This window comes from Tympanuchus pallidicinctus, unplaced genomic scaffold, assembly GCF_026119805.1.
Source record: "Tympanuchus pallidicinctus isolate F22 unplaced genomic scaffold, pur_lepc_1.0 scaffold4, whole genome shotgun sequence".
Taxonomy (NCBI): Eukaryota; Metazoa; Chordata; class Aves; order Galliformes; family Phasianidae; genus Tympanuchus; species Tympanuchus pallidicinctus.
The window spans coordinates 37,219,278-37,238,675 of NW_026294758.1; the positions used below are offsets into that span (position 1 = coordinate 37,219,278).

Here is a 19,398-nt window from a genome sequence, read left to right on the forward strand (position 1 = left end):
GTTGTGCTTAAAAAAAAAAAAGAAGAAAAAAAAAAGATTTGTATATGCATTTCCATAGCTGAATTTCAAACTAACAAATTATGTAAAGCATGTTTGAATATGCATGTGCTCTATAACCATCGATGCAAACAGAAATGAGGGCTGAGACGGGTTGAATCCTTAAGAACTTTTGTCACGCAATCTCTCATCTGAGGCTTTCCTCAGGCTCTGAAATGAAGCAGCAGGGAGCTTTTCACTGCAGCCAGCTGACTTGCCGCGTAAAGTTTGGAGATGCTATGACACAGCTCCGCAGGGAACGTGAAAAAGCTGTTCCTGCAGCTAAAGCACTGTTCTGTGTTCATTTCAGTGCTCCCTTACCCAAAGCCCCATGGTAGCTGGTTCATACAGCAGGCTATTTGAAGGCAGGTGATCACCCTTATTTAACAGAGCCACTAGTCACGTGACAAGAAAATGGTGGAGGATCTGTATTCCTAGTAAACTGCTACAGAAAGAGCGATGCTGAAGTACAGCAATAAAGCATCTGTGCTATTTTCCCTGTAGAAAGGCCTCTTCAAGTCTTTAGAAGGTAAGCGTTTCTTTATACCGAGAGGCTGATACGCAGGTGTTCTGATTAATGTCTCTATTGTTCCAGTTTCTTTAGACAGAAAAGGGGAAATGTTTGTTAGCAGGATGCAAAGCAACCCGGACCTCATTACTGAAAATTAGGCAGCTGCACTTTAATTCTACTGCAGCTCTTCATGAGAGAAGCTTGCATCAGTTCAATGGGATTTCTTTTGTCTGGGAGCAGGCACAGTATTTGTAATTAGGAAACAAAACTTCACTGTGCAATCACCTAGCACTTTTGATTATTTTTTGAACAGCTTGTTTGTCTGGCTCTGAGGATATGGTGGGAAAAAAATGAATGTTGGGCTTTGTCTCTGGATAACTTGCTTTTTAGACTGCTTAATTACTGGCATAGTAATTGTTTGTAAAGCTCACATGTAGACTACTTTATAGTGGTATTGATTTCATTTATTTTTATTGCTATCAGCTGAAATGCGACTTTTAAATTTTTTTTGCAAAGCTCTAATATTTTCGCAAGGAGCAGTCTGTATCTTTGCAGGTTACATGATAAAGGATCCAGTAATAATCTCATTGGTAAAAGGACTGAAACATTTCTGTTGGTTTGTACAGGCATTGTTTTTGTTTAAATTCAATAAATGGAGTTTGATTTAGCTCCATTCAATCATTTGCATCTCTGTCTGCAATGGAGGAATGAAAATAATGTTCATTTTTAAGTGTGATAAGCAAACGAATGGTAATGATTTATAGCGTGCATTGAAAATTTAGAGATGTCTGAATATTAGCTGCTTGGTGCAACACTGAAGGAGATGTTAGCAGGTGTATTTAGCTAGAATCATTCTAAGAGAGCAAGGGGCAGGCAGAGATGTCATTTTTATTAATATCTTCGGGAAGCAGAGCTATGCTGAGAAAGAGAATGCCCCGAGCTCTAGCAGCACTGTCAGGAGGCATTAAAGCAGCTGCAGGGGGCAGGAGGAAAGAACATGCACAAATCTTTGTCCTTCCAAAACACTTTTTTCCAAGACTGCTGTGTTCCCCTCCTGCTCTCTCTTGGGTGACAGTGGAGTGCTGGGGTCAAAAATAACTTATGCCTACCTTTGATGAGTTTGTCCGTTATTTGGTCTTGTGTATCTGGACAGTAATAAAATTTGCATAATCACAGATGAGTCTGGCATCGGCTTATATTCAGTGCTAAAAAAGCATAGATCCTTCTACAAGCAGTTTGTTTTGTTTTTATGGCATCATCATGATATTTCACAGTAACAAGTAACAATGTTATTTGTTGTCTTGTACTGCACATATGGACAGATTAGAGGCAAAAAAAAAAAGTGATCTTTAAGTCACAATTCTTTTGTTCACTTAAAAGACACATCAATCAGAATTATGAAGAAATGCTGTGTATGTCAGAATATGAATCCATCAGCAATTGTAAGCTATTTCACTGTAGTGTCCTTGATATTGGAGACACTTCCTATGAGGCCCTGCACAAATGTCCAGGAAAACATGGTGGTACTGTAATAAAATACAAGATTGACTTAGAGAACAGCTGTGAGAGGCCAGCTGCTTGACAGATTTCTTAGTGTACCTGCTTTTTTTCCTTTGGATGTTGACAACGGTGGCTTGAATGCTATGGAGTTTTATGAATTAACTCAGATATTACTGACTAGTTTTTAGCATGTCCTGTAGACTCTGTGGTGACTGCAGCTGTGAAAACTAGACAGCATAAGATTGATTTCATGCTACCAGATGAAAATTGACTTCCTACAAGAACAAGAGTCTTCTTAGCAGAAAACACTGGCAGCAAACTCTGGAAAGCTGTCCTGTTGGACAGTAGCCTTTGCCGGATTGTCCGAAAAGGCATAGCATGCAGCTAGCCTTGGCCTTGTATGTCCCAGTCTATAGTGTTTGATGAGTGCTTTTTCAGGAAAGGAGAAACCCCATTTTCTCATGTCGTTCTATACAATACTTCTTCTATCTGGCATTTCTTGTTGCTCTTTCTTTTGGATATGTCTAACAATTACATATCTCCCAAACTTAAATTGATTTTTATCTTTCTGGTGTTTCTGTGGCTCTTTCAACACAATGGAAGCAGAGTTTTGCTTCTGATGAGAACTGATGCCTTTCTGCTTATTCCATCTCCATTTGCACATGCTCTTTTGGTTTCGCTTGCTGCAAAGCCTGACAGTATCCCTGCTGTAAGCACCTTCTGCTAGTGCAAGGCTCCAGAACTGGGGTCTTTGGCAGTGCTTTCACTGCTTTAACAGAGCTTATGCGCCCTGATTAGGTACCTTCTGTTGCTCATGGCTGGACTTCTCCTCTCTTTTCCCAAGTGGCAAATCATATAATTATAGAATGGCTTGGATTAAAGTTCCCTAAAGTTCCAAGCTCCTTGCTGTGAGCAGTGTTCCCACTCACCAGTTCAGTCTGCAGGGTCCCATTTAGCCTGGCCTTGTATGCCTCCAGGGATGGGGCATCCACTTCTATGGACAATCGGTTCCCAGTGCCTCGCCACCCTCTCAGTGAAAGATTTCCCCCGGCTATCAAATCTAAATCTCCCTCATTTTAGTTTAAAACCATTCCTCCTTGTTCTGCCATTTCTGATGGATAATAACATTTTAGTTACTCCCCTTAAGATGTTTCAGTTTTAATCTGACTGGTTAAAATTCCCACTCTGTAAGTGACTGGAAAGCTGCCTGACAGAAAGGGACCTTGGTGTACTGATGCACAGTTGGCTGAATATGAGCCCAGGTGGCCAAAAAGGCCGATGGCATTCTGGCTTGTATCAGGAATAGCATGGTGAGCAGGACTAGGGAAATAATCCTGCCCCTGTACTCAGCACTGGTGAGGCCTCACTTCGACTCTTGTGTTCAGTTTTGGGTACCTCAGTACAGAAAGGACATTGAGGTGTTGGAGTAGGTCCAAAGAAGAGCAGCAAGGCTTGTGAGGGGCTTTGGAGAACATGCCCTGTGAGGAGTGACTGAAGGATCTGGGGCTGTTTACCTGAAAGTTATTTGTAGAGGGAGCAGCGTTTCTCTCTTCTCACTGGTGACAGGTGACAGGACGAGGGGAAATGGCCTTAAGTTGCACCAGGGTAAGTTTAGGTTGGATATCAGGAAAAACTTTACATAAAGGGTTGTCAAGGACTGGAATAGGTTCCCCAGGGAGGTTGTTGAGCCACCATCCCTGAGTGTGGTGCTCAGGAACATGATTTAGTGGAGAGTTGTTAGAATTAGGGTAGTATGGTTAGGTCATAGTTGGACTTGGTGATCTTTACGGATTTTCCAACAGAACAATTCTATGATTCTGTGATTCTATGTCACTGACCATTGCACCTTTAAGGGGGACTGTAATTTAACATCACCCTCCTTAGTGCCTTTAGTGCCTTTTTTTTAGATTAGTCAGGTGTTTATAAGTTAGTTATCTGCTACCACAGACAAGGTGGTTCTAAGTTACAGTAATACGAGTCATAAGTTGTGAAATCACGGTTGCATTAGGAAGGAAGAATGGGAACGTGGGTGTTCTATGACATAGAAATAAAATAAAAAAAAGAGGAAATGAACAAATTAAAAAAGTTTAAGGTACTGAAGGAGTATAAATTTACTAAGTGAAAATAGGACAAGGATAAAGTAATAAATAATAAAGTAAAAAACAGGGCCTGAGGAAAAAAAAAATTGAGGGAAAACAAAAAAAATCATGGTGCAAAAAGTGTTGTCATGTATCTTTTTGTATATATCTGCATGTTGTCAATTGTGCATGGGCTAACGTGAAGTCAAAGAAATGCTATCAAAATCTGAACGCTTTAATAAACAGACCGATAAAAGTGACATGAATCTGTAGATATTGTTGTTAAGTGAGTTTTTAGGGCTGACAGCTCTGAAAATTGCCCCCAAATGTATGCAATTAGGAGGGCAAGACAAGATTAATCTCTTCTAGGACCCTTCATTCTAACATTTGATTCCAGTTATTCAAATTTGATAAAAAGTATCATAATTACTGTACATATTGTTGTTCGTAAGTTCGTGGAAATAAGTGCATAATGCAAAAGTTGATAGTACTACAGAAAATCAAAGAAGAAAAGAGTAGTTGCTTCTATTATGGAACTAGTTGTTATTACTAATGGTTAGAGGCATCCAAACATGTCTTCATTGGAGAACAAATGTGTTTAATAAGGTGTAGACTGTAGTAATTGTTGAAGGGTTGTTCCCACAACTCCACTGATGAGTCTCAGTGGGGCATAACATGTACAGCTTCCTAAAGATTTTCAGATTCTGACCCTGCAACATCTGCCTCCTCTAAAAGAATTAGCATACTTCCTGGAAGTGCAGATGGCTGCACTGGGTGTAGAGTGCATGCTGTTTTTTAAGTGCTGTTCATGTGCCAGTTACATCATTTGGAATTGCAAGAGTTCTGAGGAATGCTCTTGACAGCACAATTTGCCAGGGAAATGGTCCCCATGAGCTGCACACTGCAAGGAAAACTGATTTTAGAGTGAGAAATGAATAACCTAAAACTGATTTATTTTTTTTTTTAAGGAAGAATAATTATTCAGTGCTAGTGAATGTCAGGAAACTGGTCCTACTTTACATGCAAACAAAATACTAAGTGAAGAGAATATTATTAAAACAACTAAATTAGGAAATGCCTAGCAGGCTCTGCTGTCCACAGTAGGAAGCATTGCTGGAGGTAGTGCTATTTCATGTATATAAGCAGATAACTCTTCCCTGAATAATTAATTGTTTTCTCTTCCTGACTGTGCTCCTGGGTTCTTATGTGGTGCAGAGTAGGCCGCTAGCAGTCAGCAGCTGCTTGAATTGCACATATCGTTCTCCTCTGACCCCTGTCTGATCTGTTATTTTTATGGATGCCATAGCAAAGACACTGGATCTTGAGTGTATTGATCTTTTTCAGAGGCAGCTTGTCAATGAAAATCTTCAGTGGCACATAGAAGATGTTGTAAAATGCTACATATTTAGAAAAAGAATCTCCAAGGTTGTTAGACATCATATACTTGGAGCTGCCAATAAATGACAGTTTCAAAGTTTCTCTTCTCAAAGTTTTCCTTCTACTGTAACTGAATAATTTCTTGCCCTTAACTCATAAATTTGTTGTTCGAGGAATGTTAGTGTTTGGAAATGCCCAGTACTTGAGTGATTAGCACCTTTGAAAAGCAGTAGGAAGGACCGATCATCATGTCTTTAGAGCAGTGTTTTCACAGTGTGCAGTAAATGTTTAGGAATGTATTAAGGACAAGATAAAGTATTCATTCTTTGTATACTATTTCCTGTAGCATCCTGTAACCTGCTGATGGCAGACTCCTAGAAAGGGACTCTGGAGTGGTTCTGGGCAATGCTGCAGACAATGTCAGCCTGGCTTCCATTCCTAAGATCTTATTTCAGTAAGCCATCCAGGTTTGGAATTTAGATCCAGTTTTTATCGTTCTGTAGATGCTTTTTATTTTCTGTGTCTGGAAGTCACAGAAAATTAAGGAAGCCTGAAGCCCTGGATTCCTTCCATGAGCCTTCCTGACCCACAGACATGTTTATAAGGTTGTTAAAATAGTCAAGTCAGTCACATTCTCACTCACTTATTTCGATTTGTTCCTCCATGGCTCCCTGCATCCATCCCTAGCTTTGGCTTCCTCTCTTGTACTGTGAACAGAGGGAGAGAGCTGGCAAAGAATCAGAACAGACAGCCTGTGGCTGCATAGCAGCAGTGAAGGCAGTTGCATGTGCTTAAGAACAGCAGCTTTTATTTTTACCCGACAAATTGATATGAGCCTATTAATGTCAATGGCTACTTGGAATAAATTGAGGCTTGCAATCCAGAGCTAGGATGAGGAGTAAGGAACAAAACAGATAGATAAAGAGACATTAAAACCTGAATTTCTTTGGAGACCATAAAACATTTTCATGAAAATGGCTAAAAAAATTAATTGGCCTAGAGTCAGAAATTTAACATAATTCAGTCAACATATAGAAATGAAAACAATTTAAGGCTTTTGGCTAACACACAGGATTTATCTGCAGAAAAGACAGTAATTCTTACAGACAAGTTTGGCTTTTTATCCAACTTTGATGCTGAGAATGAATTTAAAAAAATAGGATGTGGAAAACATCAGCCAACAGCACAGTCAGTATAAGAAGCATTATAATCGAAAAGTAAAGCGTGAAGAACTAGCAAGTTACAAGTTTTTAGCAATCGTTTATTCCATGGCTATTGAAAAAGTGAGTGACTTGTTTTTCTATATGGTGGGAATATTAGCATGTTTTTATCTACTGTGCACCAGCATGAAAATGATTAGTTGACATTTGCACAGATGCTTGATAAAAAAAGCTTTTATCTCAAACAAGACAGCGCAATTTTTTGGGTTTTGGTTTGCATCCCAGAAATGGTAATAAATGTCTCATGCTAGGCATAGATTCCATCATTCAGATTAAAGACTTTTCCTGAACAAATTTGTGATTAAGAGGTACCAAATAAATAGCAATAGAAACTGTTAATTTAATGTACTAACATATGGTTGCTAAATGCGACTTTCAGGAGGTTCTGAAATCAATCAGTTTTTACAAGTAACCTGTATGCAATGATTATTTTTACATAGCTGTGATTAAAAGTAGTGACTTTTTTTTCTAGTTTTAGATATCCTGGAGTTAATTCCTTCCAATATGTTCGTTCTTTTGGCATGTAGATGTAGCTAACAATATCTGTGACTGATACCTACTGAATCCTGCACAGTGTATGACAGTTTGATTTGTTGGATACTCTGCTATAGTTTAAGTATCATTAATTTTGCTGAAAAAAAATCGCGCTACAGTCTCCTCTACATTTGAATGGTCACCTGCTGAAATTTCTGTTTATTGTCTGGAAAATCTGTAGCTAATGTCTAGTTTCAGGGTGAAGTTTTAAGATTTGCTTTTAATGAGTGCAGGCATTAATAGCTTTCTTCCTCTTTTCTTTCTTCTCTTACTGCATTGTCCAGTTAGTTACTTTGTGGCTAATGTTTATGGCATCTTTGTGCATTTCTTTCTGTATATTTTTGTAAAACTTTTCTTAGACTACAGCCTGTATTGTATCATTTTTTATTTTTCAACTTACATAATTGCACTCTTTTTCCTATAGAGTCTTCTTTATGATGTAGGCACAGCTGTTAAAGAATTATGTCCAAGAGTTATCTAAAATTACTCACAGAATGTTTCTATCCATTCCCAGTGGATGATAAGAACAAAAATGCAAACGCACGCACATTAGGTTAGGATTTGGTATTAATCCATTAGCAATAAAGAGTCTCTGAAATAGCAGTTATATACACTTTACAGAGTTGTTTCCGTAAGCTGAAGATTCATCTTGTTTAAAATGGAGGGCAGAATAACTACATTTTATCTCTTCTGTTCCATTTTTGAGCATTCCAAGATAGAGAAACAATTTCAGAAAGGGTATTATTTTAAAAGACAGTATGTGGCATATGAGAAATGTTTTATTGGTATATAAATTCAAAATTGTTAAGGAAATAGTGCCAGGTGTTTAATTGTACGAGTTGGAATAGAATTGATTTTGCTGTTATTTTGAGTGATGGGAGTATGATGGGTTATCTACAAAAATGGGTGACAGCAAAACACTCTTTATAAGTCAGCTATCTGGTAAAATACATTGGATGCCTATAAATGCAAAAGTATTCTGTTCAGTACTGCAGAATTGTAAATACAGCAGTTAAAACACACTTTTTCTCAATATATCCTTGATATAAATTCCCATTTGTAAAATGCTTAAAGATTTCCTGCAGGCTCTATCTCAGAGTCTTTCTATTCTGAGCTGGGGAAGAGCAGCATTGCTAACTAGTCCAGAAGAAGCTACACATCATACTGTTGGAGCAGCCTGGATGCTGCCGTAGCCTCTCTGAGACTGAGCAAAACAATGCACTGTGTGCTCTGGCCATGTCTGCAAGGCACTGATTCCTGCTTACCTTCAATCCTGAGTGCATTTCTCTGTTGAGAGCCAGTTGACAGGCGTTGCTGGATAAAAGCCAAACTGGTAGGGCTTTTTTTGTATATTTCATGGAAAATACTGGACTGTCATGTCCAGTCTCTCACATTCTCATTTCTCACGATCTGATTCCCATGTCTGTGTACCAGCAGAGCTCCAGTGAGAATTGCTTTGTGCTGGGTATCATCTGCAAAAGCAAGTTAGGGAGGAATGGAGTTCTCTACCCTTGTTTTTTGTACCTAAAATTTCACAGTTAGTACACTGTTCTTCCAAATAGCTCAATTTTCTATTGCAAATCAGTGAGACAATGGACTGTAAGCAAGACTTTTATTTCATCTGAGACTGGGCTATATCTGAATGATGTGTGGAATTTGAGAAGGCAAAAAAAAAAAACAACAACAACAAAATGGATGTCTGTTGTCTGAATAACCTTTTTACTGTACTTTGTCTCCCTTCCTTCCATTTACTTTCCTAAGCAAGCATGTAGTAATATGAGTTAAGGTGATTGTCATTCCTTTTACTAAGCCTTCAGTGTCTTTTGAAAATCTTAAAGTCTTGCTGAGTATAGAGGGAATGGCAGGGATGAAACATGATTAACTCAAATAGGAAGTGTTTTGAGCAGTCAGTTCCACATCAGATAAAAAATTTTGTTTTGTTTTGTTTTAAATTGGTAAGTCCAAGATGTCTATAAGGTGTATAAAAGTAAAGTTTGAGTAGCACACAATTTATAGTGGATTGGAGTGGAGGGATTCACTATAAAAAGGCTGCACTACTGTTTTCTCTTGTAAATCACAGGTGTTCAGAGCAACAAGTTGGAGAGATAATTCATTTTAGACTAAAGAATTCAACTTCTTGATATGTAATAGCCACAGAACATCTTGGGAACTGGTGATATATCACATATGACAAAGGATGAGGCAGCACAGCCCGTAGGGATTATGACATATTGCTGTGAATATTCAGAGCTGCTCTTTCCAAAATAGCCAAATGCTGTTCTGTCTGGAGAAGTCTGCACTTCTTAATGCCCTCTCAGTATTCCTCAGAATAAAAGAGAAATGCTAACTTGAGAGGGCACTAAGAAGTATTTACAGATTCTTAGTTTATTGAGCTATAAGAATGACAGATTCAAGAGCAGGGAAAGGATTTCAGCTTCCACTCTCTGTCTGCTCCCTCCTGGTATCTTGCTCTGGAGCACCTATGAGAAATAAGGTTTTTCTGGCTACTTCTGAACAGTGATGCAGACCTGAATTATCAACAAAATATGCAGTAACTTAATTCCCAGTGCAGCTGATCCTTAAATGGCTGGCCTGTGTGTGACATAAAAGAAGTCATTTATGACACAAAAAGCTTATTTTACTTCGACCTCTGTTCTGAGGTTCTGAAAGATCTATTTATTTTTTTTTTTTTAATCAATCTGGTAAATCATACCTGATTACAAAGGAGATTTCTAAAGTGCTTAATTTACTTTTTCAACAAGGAACATTCTCAAAAAGAAAAAAAAATTCATTTTCTAGCACTTTTAGCCATATTGTCTGTACCATCAACTGCACTTGTATGAGGGGCAGGGAATTTGGAAACTATAATTTTGGGAATATGTAAAGTATTCTTTGGGTAAAGAAAAAGGAGGTAGCTGTTTAACTGAATTTCTGCATTCTATCCCTCGTTACCTGAGATCTATTGAGGCCTGGTGCTCTCCCAGCTTATGCACACCCAAAAATTCCTCTGCGAATTATTGCTTTGTGTTGATTTACTCAGAACAGCGAAGTGTTGATTTACCAGAACAGCATGCTCACAAACCTTTTATAAAATAGGCAGCTTTATCTCTAGAACAAACTTCATGCTTATTGTGCTTGTTTTCACCATGATGGGCAGTCTGAAGAGTCAGACCAGTGGTACGCACTGACATAACATTATGCCCGCTGTTGACTAAACCTATCAGATTAACCCACTACTAATTTTTGACTTAACAAATACTAATTACAAATTAATTTTTAAAACATGAAATTTCACTGAACATGAACTATGCATATCTGGCAAGGAATCTTTAAACTGCTTTGGCAATACATAAGGGAGCTAGAAAAATGGGGATGGAGCTTGTTCCACAGCAGCTTTTCTATTACCCTCTCTGAAAAGCCTGTTGACTGTTCATTTGGTGGTAAACAGGTTCTTGCTTTCCTAATCAAATATCCCAATAAGAATGGTACAGACTATTGACATTATGTTGATGACATGGCATTTTCACAGAGATTTTCAGGGAGGTTCTCATGCTTTTGGCTTGTAATATTCAATTATTTCAGTAGCAGTAGCTGTATTTCAGCAGAAATTCAAGCCAAAAGACATGAAACACGTTTATATTTTGATTGACCAGAAATGTAACATTCTTGTAAAGATGTTCATAATAAAAATTATCTGTTTTAGACCCAATTGTAGCGGTTCAAGTGAAAGCAGAAAAACATTTGAAATTAATTCTGTGAAAGTGTAAGATATTTTATAGAAAATAGCAATGCCTATTCCAAGTATGTACACTTAAAAAAAGATAAATCAAGATGCCACAAGGAGAAAAGTAGTCTTGAGGCAATCCTAGAAATGTCATGAATTATAATAATTCTCTCCCAGACATTAATGCATTTCTAGGCAAGTCATAAAATTTTGAATGAATTGTAGGAAATTGCTATATCAAATGACATAACCAGTTTCTGTAAGGATGGCATATTCAAACTGCAGTCATGCCCTTATTGTACAGAGGAGAAGATAATCTTAATTTCACTTAAACATTTTTATAAGCTTTTTGCATAGAACACCATCTGATTTTAATACAGAAAGTAAAAAATAATCACTGTCTTCCTATAGCTTGCTCTTCACAGAACTTGCAATAAGTACATTTCCTTTCAAATTAGTTCCTGCGGTGATTTCTGAAGCTTGCTCAGTTAGGAGTTATATTTTGGTGCGGTGAGGATATAAGACAAAACTCCATACAGGTCAGTCGGTATACGCACCCTTATGGACCCACGAGTCATCATCTGAGAATTCCCAAACTGAAGCATTATGGGAAATTCACATAGTTTTTACAGTTAGTAAGCTTAAAAATGGATTAGAAGTATTCATCCTTCCCACACTTTGTTTCCACCTCTACGATTTCTCACCTTACTCTTCTGGTACAACATACTTGTCATTAGAATTGAGATTTGTCTCTGCTGAGTTTAGGAGAATAAAATAATAGACTTCATTATTCATATTTTACTGCAAATTGAAGACAACGAAAGAAGCCAAATAGTCTAATAATTTATTTACATTTTCTAAGTAAATTGTGATGCTGTTCTGTATATCGGTTTTCCATACTGCTTGTGAACACAGAAGATATTAAAAAGCAGAAAGAAAAAGGAAATGATACTTTGCAGTCAGTTTATGCAGTTCATTTTATCATGAGCAGATACTTGCTACTTTTCTATTTCTTTGCTATTCCAAAATATATTTAAAGAGAATATTGCAAGCCTTATTTGACAGTAATTCTACAACTTTCAGATCTGCTGTTATATGGAGATCATTAAGTGTTTATTCTGTATTTCTGAGCAGATCTATTCTACAGTAGCTGAGGATAAATTAGAAGAATTATCTATTCGTCCATTTTAATTGTGAGACAACTCCTGGTCATGCTCTGAGAAGCATAAACATAGCCCTAACCTTGTATTGTCTATAATCTGTGTAAGCACTTATGGGAAGAATGTGAGTTCACTAGTTTTCCTATCTGTATTGGGAATTGATGATACAGGGCTTGGGGTAAAGATCTTTTACAGTTTTGAGCACAGTGAAGACTTCACCTTACTTTCAGCCTATTGGTACACATTTACATATAAACTTACATGAAATTAAGAAGAAGGGATGGAAACTATATTCTTATGCTGATACAATGATTGGCCAGAAGAATCTTGTCCGCACACAGTGAAAAAGTAAGAGTAGTGCTAATAGGGAAAGTGAGTAACTGCAAGGGAGACAAGGCAAGGCTATTTAGACCCATTCAGCTGAATCAAGCAGAACAGAGATAGCTGTACCAACTACTGTTGTTAAAAAATAGGAATATAGAAAACTGCTATAATTATTTAGGTGAAGTTTTTTTATAGTCACATATTTTTAGAGTAAAAAATTTGAAAACTCTTAAGACTTGTTTCATATCAGATCACCCTCTCAGTAAGCATTTTGTAAAAAGACTGAATAGGAAGTGAATATGAAAATAGATCATGAAAGATTACTTTAAAAACTGAAAGACCTTTGGTATAATTTTCATCTCTCAATGCCTTTTACTTGTTGTATGTAAGTATATCAAAGATAATTTCTCAGTGTTTTCCCTAAATGTAGTCAAAACAGTATATTTTGCTACATTTTAGTCTCTGAAAATCAATAATGGAGTTTTGGTTGTCAATTTTTGTGCTTCCTCTAGTCTTTCGATGCAGGACGTCAATTTTCACATGATTATAAAATGGCTGATTTGGGTCAGAATTGCTTTCAAGTACAAATTGTGTCTGAAGGATGAAAAAGCCCTTATGTTCTGATTTTTGCTATATAGTAACTACAGGTACAGAAAAGAAAACATTGTTGTGAAACACTTGCTGTGACCTGCAGTTTGCACATAGTAGTGGAGTCTTCCCAAAATCCTGCATTCTATTTGGCAGATGACAAAAGACCAATTTCATTTTTATAAAATGAGAAACATTGCTGTTTGCCAGCTTGTTATTGTTCACTGCTATGTCTTGATCTAAATAAAAGTTGCTCTGTGGGTCCTACAGTCTCTGAAGGCTCTACATACACACGTAAATAAGTAGTAAGGACTGCATAGTAGAATTACAGCATTTGTGTTTGGTTCTCATATTAATATGGTATTAGACTTCTAAAATGAATAGGTAGAAAATTGTATGTGTTATCATGAGAACATGATCAACCTATGCATCTCTTTAAGATTTTGATTTTTGTTAACTTCTCAGGTTGATACAAGATAATGTAGGAATGGATATTTCCTTTGCTGAGGGTGTACTGAGCCCCAGTTCTACAGAGATGAGGCCTGGTAAGAGAAGCCATTACTCATTTTCTTAATTATAGCTTAGTCCCTTTAATTATGTCATAAGAAAGATGTTTTTGTGCTGCTAAAAAAATAACGAAATAAAAAATGTTAAATTTGTTATATCTAGTCAATTTTTTTCTTCTTTACAATCATAATTGTACTAGGCACTTTCCTCTTGTACGTCATTGCCATTGCTTGTTTAGTCCTTGCAGTGTTTAAGTAGCTGCTATTATTTATCTTGTATGTGAATACTATAAGTGAATTAAGTTATTATATAATTGAACTAGGAATATTTCAAGTACACCTTGAAATGTGGCACATTATGCAGTGGCAAGGGGCAAAGCTATACCTAACTTCTGTTTTTTTGAAGACTACTTTAGTTTAAGACTAGACTTGAAAGTCAGGGTTTTATTTGTTTGTTTGTTTGTTTGTATTGTTTGGTTATTTTATATTTAGTTATGTCTAAAGACATAGCTCCAAGACATAACTAAAGACATATATTTAGTTATGTCATAAAAGCATACTTACAAATCTTTACCTCTTGCATAGCACAAGAGGCATAACAAAACAGGCAAGAGATTTTAGCTTATATCATTTTCATTAGGATTCAGCCATGTGTTTGTGATTTATATATTTTTCTTTTAAATTTTAAACCTTGTGGATCAGACTGTGTGCAGAGCTTGAGTTTTGGTTGGTAACTCTAAAATAGTACCTGGGTTTCACATAATTTAAATGCTTCTAGCTACATCTGCAATCCCTGTACACGCTTGTTGTATTTTTTTAAATATTAATGTGTAATTTTTTTGTGTAGTAGTAGTAGTGACAGTAAATGGTCTTTAAGTGGGTTGTTGTTTCTAAAATTATCTTTCCCAGTGTGCTTGATAGTGATTCGTAAGTGTGCGGGAGACAAATTTCACGTGGGAGAAATAAAGTTCTCTTTTTTATCTCTTTTTTCAGAACCTCCCAATTCTCTTGATCTTAATGGTACCCATCCCAGAAGGATAAAGCTCACGGCTCCAAATATCAACCTTTCTTTGGATGAGAGTGAAGGTTCTATACTTTCTGATGATAATTTGGATACACCAGATGAAATTGATATCAATGTGGATGACCTTGACACTCCTGATGAAGCAGACTCTTTTGAATACACTGGACAAGGTAGTTTTCTTGAATGTAGAAGTAGAATACATCTCTGTTTCTTCGTTTACTGCACTCTTGTCCATTGGGCTATCAATATGTTTAGTGTATTTTAAATAGAGTTTGAGGTTTCCAGATTTCTTTTTCTGCTATTTTGTTCTCCTGTGTAAAATAATACATTTGACCAATGCAGACTGCGGAAAGAAATAGTACAGCTAATCAAGTGACAGAATAAAATAAGAGCTGTTTTCAGAGTACCAGAAGAACCATATAGGAACTAAATTCCTATAAAAATGTAAAAAATCATAACTTTTTTACAATTTACAACAGAAAGAAACTTTAAAAAGAAATACATTTAGATTTTCCCTTGCATTTAAATTCTTTGTTGCTAGTTAGGTCACTACTGTTTGAAAACTGTAGTTGCATTAGTTTAAGTTGTGTTGCTGAAGAGGCTTTACAATGTAGTCAGTCATGCAGAAGCATTTCTAATGTCATTTCTCATTAGAAGACAAATTTCCTCATGGGTAGATGCAGAGGATCTGATGAATTGTTAGATGTTCGGAATATTCTGCACCAAAGGATTGATCTAACACACGCACAGAGTTTCATAGTGTTGTGACCAATGTGAGAGCCAAAATCTGTCTGCTGTGTGGCACATTTTGCCTTTTTGCAAGGCCTGAAGTAAGCAAATTCAACTACAGTGATTTTGGTGGCATTTATATTTATTGAAAGGATTTATCCCCAAACTTTTTTTTATATTTTCTAATTGTGATTATTGGTAATATTTTTACAGTTGTGCAGTTTGACTTTAGATATACTTTGTTGGCAAAGCATCCTTCAATCACTTGAGTCACAAGATAATAGAAAAGGAGAAAAACCACATATTTTATTAAAATAAGCTCTTGATAAAATGAGGAGGTTATGCATTATGGATCAGATAGCTAACAGTAGCCATAAGGGCTAGAGCAGAATGGTTTAAATGCGTGGTAGCTAACCTCTGTTAAAATCGTTTTCCATTCTGTCACTCTAGTGTAACCAGTACATGCTGTGCTGTTACAGATTTCATAATCTCCCCCACATCATTGTTTCTGGAATACTGTGACAAATCCATGTAAATACTAAGAAGACATTGCTGTTGAAACTGTAAAGAACAGTGACTTTCTAGCTTGTTACCCTCAAACTGCTAAGGGCCCATTTGAAATGTAAAAGGCAACTGAGAAAAGCAAGACTCATTGCTAGAAAACTGACAGTTCTATAGAACAAGAAATGCTGAAACCCCCTAGTGTAAAAGAATGATGAAAAAGAGTCAGTACATGCAAGAAGCTAGATGAAAGTGGAAACACTGAAGTCTTAAACTAAGTAAGTCTTAAAACTGATTTACTTAGGGATTGGTAAACATCAGTTTCACAGTTTTGTGACATCTGAACCAAGAAGAAACTGTGCTCAACATGTATCTTTTGTTCTGGGGAGCATCATATTTCTATCAAATTTTGCGGAATTGCTGAGAAGTTTTATTGCAGAAATTGGTTTTACAAATTAATAATCATTGAATATATATGTGTGTTTATGGGTAAGCTTCATGTGTGTTGACACATGGTTTGCACACACAGTCCTTTTATTTCTGGCTTCATAAAGATTATTTAATTCATATGACAAACTTGTGTGGTTTAAGGACCACGTACTTCTATTTGTGTATTTATATGAGCAGCATTAATCAAAGAGGAATCCAAAGACAAAGCAGTTTGTAGAAAGATTTGAGGGCTTTTGTTAAGAACTGTGTTCTTAACATCTCGTCAAATAACGTATCTTCCTCTAATTAACTACCAAATCTTCTTGTGAATCTCTTTCAAATAATACGTCACATGTGTCACAGTGCATTTCACTATATCTTTATTGCTACCTTATTTCTTGACTTATGTCTTTAGAACCAAAATGATGCTTCATAGATAAGAGTTCATTTCACTGGTTTATTTGAAATGTATATGAAGGATAAAACATGCAGGATTTTTACTATCTTTACTGCTAGAATAAATTATTAATAAACCAATAGACTGACTAATACATGTTCTTCAACAGGAGTAAGAGAACAAAAGAATATATATATAAAATGTTTAGGGGTTTTTTTCCTCACAAGAAGACACTATGTTATAATAACTAAAGGATTACATGAATTTTTTTCTACCTGTAGACAGAACCAGCTTGTAACTAGCTATTGAGACTGAAAAACTGGAATGAGGTTAAATTTATTGTGAGAGCCTCCTTGTCAGCGTGCTATGGAAGTATAGGTTTTGTTCATAAGCTTCAGGGTTTTTCTGAAGCTAAGAGTGTCCAGCAGAGAGGCTATGCTATGAGACTATAATCTCCAGTCAACCACACAGTTTATTTCTTGTGCACTTTCATACGTCCTGGTATGAACAGGCCAGATTTCCTGGCTGCTTCTTCTCTGGAACAGAACTGAGAGGGAATTTCTGTTCAGTCTTTCACATTCTGGAAGGGAATTCAACCTCGGAGAAGAGATCCTGAGGGATATGAATGCTGCATTTGAGGCATGCAGGTAGTCATTACCTTATGACAAAAGCAGAGGAACTCAGATGTACTTATGGCTATTGGATGCAAAGAGATTGGAGGAAAGCTGGGATGGGATGGAGGAACAAGTTCAGAAGCTGTAGCTCTGTAGTAATTCCTCTCTAGACAGGAGACATCCCTGTGTTCTTTTTTAGTTCCAAAATTTTGCATTTTAGCATAGTTCTCATGCCAGCAACACGAAGAATTTTTAAGATCTGCAGGTCAATACCTACAGTAAGCAGCTGGTGACTTGTATGTACTTACTGAATGTTACTGGATGTACTTACCAGGTGTATGATCAATGAATATACAGATGTTATAATTATGAAATATACAAGAGAGTTTGGCTAAGCAGGTTATTACACCAAAAAAGAATAGATGGAGTGCTTACCCTTGTCCTAGGCTCTCTGTAAAACTCCAAAGGAGGGATCTCCAGAAAGAGATCCTTCCCTGCTTGTGGTCAGCTCTTAATTGTGCCTAGGAGAAGTGGAGCCAGCTCCATCTCTTCCAGCAGCACAGGTGAGTTGCCTTCACTTGTGCTCCAAGGGCTGACTCATTGCTCATCTCAGGTGATGAATCAGAGGTTCAGGCTGTGATTTAGCAGTTCCCATACACCAGGCAAACACAAAAATTCACTGCTGGTATTGTGCACAGTGGTTATTGCTGTTATTCTTTCTACTATCATAATGATGAAAAGTTAAATAAAAGCAGAAATATAATTGGTAATTGGTATCAACTGGATTTTTATAGCCTGGATCTGTGCTTTTGTAAGAAAAGCAGAATTTCACCAGTCAGTAAATGATGTTCAAATGAATATAAAAGGTAAAATATTTAGAGCCTGTACATGAATATGTAATACATAAAATGTTATTTTTCAGAAGAGCGGAATGCTGCTAAGGATGCTTCCCAGGAGGAGTCTGAATCAATTCCAGAATACACTGCTGAGGAGGAGAGAGAAGACAACAGGTTATGGAGAACAGTGGTTATAGGGGAACAAGAGCAAAGAATTGATATGAAAGTCATTGAACCTTACAAAAAGGTTATTTCACATGGAGGTAGGAAAAGTTGGAATGTATTTTTTAGATTGATGTGAAAAATCATACTTTGATAATCATGATTTACTTCTATTTTATTTAGGTTATTCTACTAGCAATAAGATTTTATTTTTCAGCCATAGCTATTAGCAATTAATTGGCAAACTCTGTCAAATTACAGAAGTGTTATTGTGTCTTACAACCCATAATGTTATCAATAACAAATTTCAAGCTTCGATTGGAGTAGTAAATGAACTACTGACATAGCATCAAAGTGAGCCATCCTATTTTCTGGTCATTCGATGCTGATTCAGAAAATAGTTTGAGTAGATATTATCAGCTGGAGACCCCAAAAGGCCTTCAAAAGATCTGAAGTCAATTACAACTTTTGGAAGCCTAGTGGGAGAGTATTTTCAGAAAAATAATATTTATCCTTGCAAGTCTTTCCTACTCAATTATAAGATCAGCCAGTGTTTATTTCGCACTTTCCTGCAGTTGGCTCTGTACCTATAAAAGTGGTGGCTGACACAGGAAGACTGTAACCTTCACAGATAGACCTGGTCTATATGTGTAGCACGGAGCTAAATTTTTCTTGGAAGAGATGGAGAGCCTAATTTTGATCTGCATTACATTTCTATTGGCAGTGACTACATAAGTGAAACAAGTAACAAAGTCAGATAACCAACATAAACCAGACTTTTCAATCTGGCAATTGATACTTCAGATGCAAAGCACTTTCATATGCAACAAATAATCTGACATACATGTGCCAGTAACAGTTTAGTCATTGTCCCACAGAATTTTATTTTTTTTTTTTTAAACTTCATTTTCTTGGTTGTAGCATACTTACTATATCAGAGAATCACAAAATGGCCAGGGTTGGAAGGGACCTCAAGGATCATGAATCTCCAAGCCCTTTGCCACATGCAGGGCCACCAACCTCCCCATTTAATGCTAGACCAGGCTACCCAGGGCTCCATCCAATCTGGCCTTGAACACCTCCAGGGATGGGGCATCCACAGCCTCTCTGAGCAGCCTGTTCCAGCACCTTAATACTCTCATAGTAAA

General features: G+C 36.8%; 1 protein-coding gene across 4 annotated transcripts in view; it reads left to right on the forward strand.

Annotated features, from left to right (window-relative positions):
- The window catches only part of PRUNE2 (prune homolog 2 with BCH domain), a 133,289-nt gene that overhangs the window by 97,296 nt on the left and 16,595 nt on the right, over positions 1-19,398 (forward strand). For 3 of the 4 annotated variants that reach the window (XM_052700754.1, XM_052700751.1, XM_052700752.1), the window contains exons 11-13: positions 13,518-13,597; positions 14,552-14,752; positions 18,175-18,351. In XM_052700754.1, the coding sequence (XP_052556714.1) occupies positions 13,518-13,597; positions 14,552-14,752; positions 18,175-18,351 (458 nt within the window). Of the gene's footprint in view, positions 1-426; positions 566-13,517; positions 13,598-14,551; positions 14,753-18,174; positions 18,352-19,398 lie in introns of those variants that run through there. The other variant, XM_052700753.1, reaches the window with a different exon arrangement.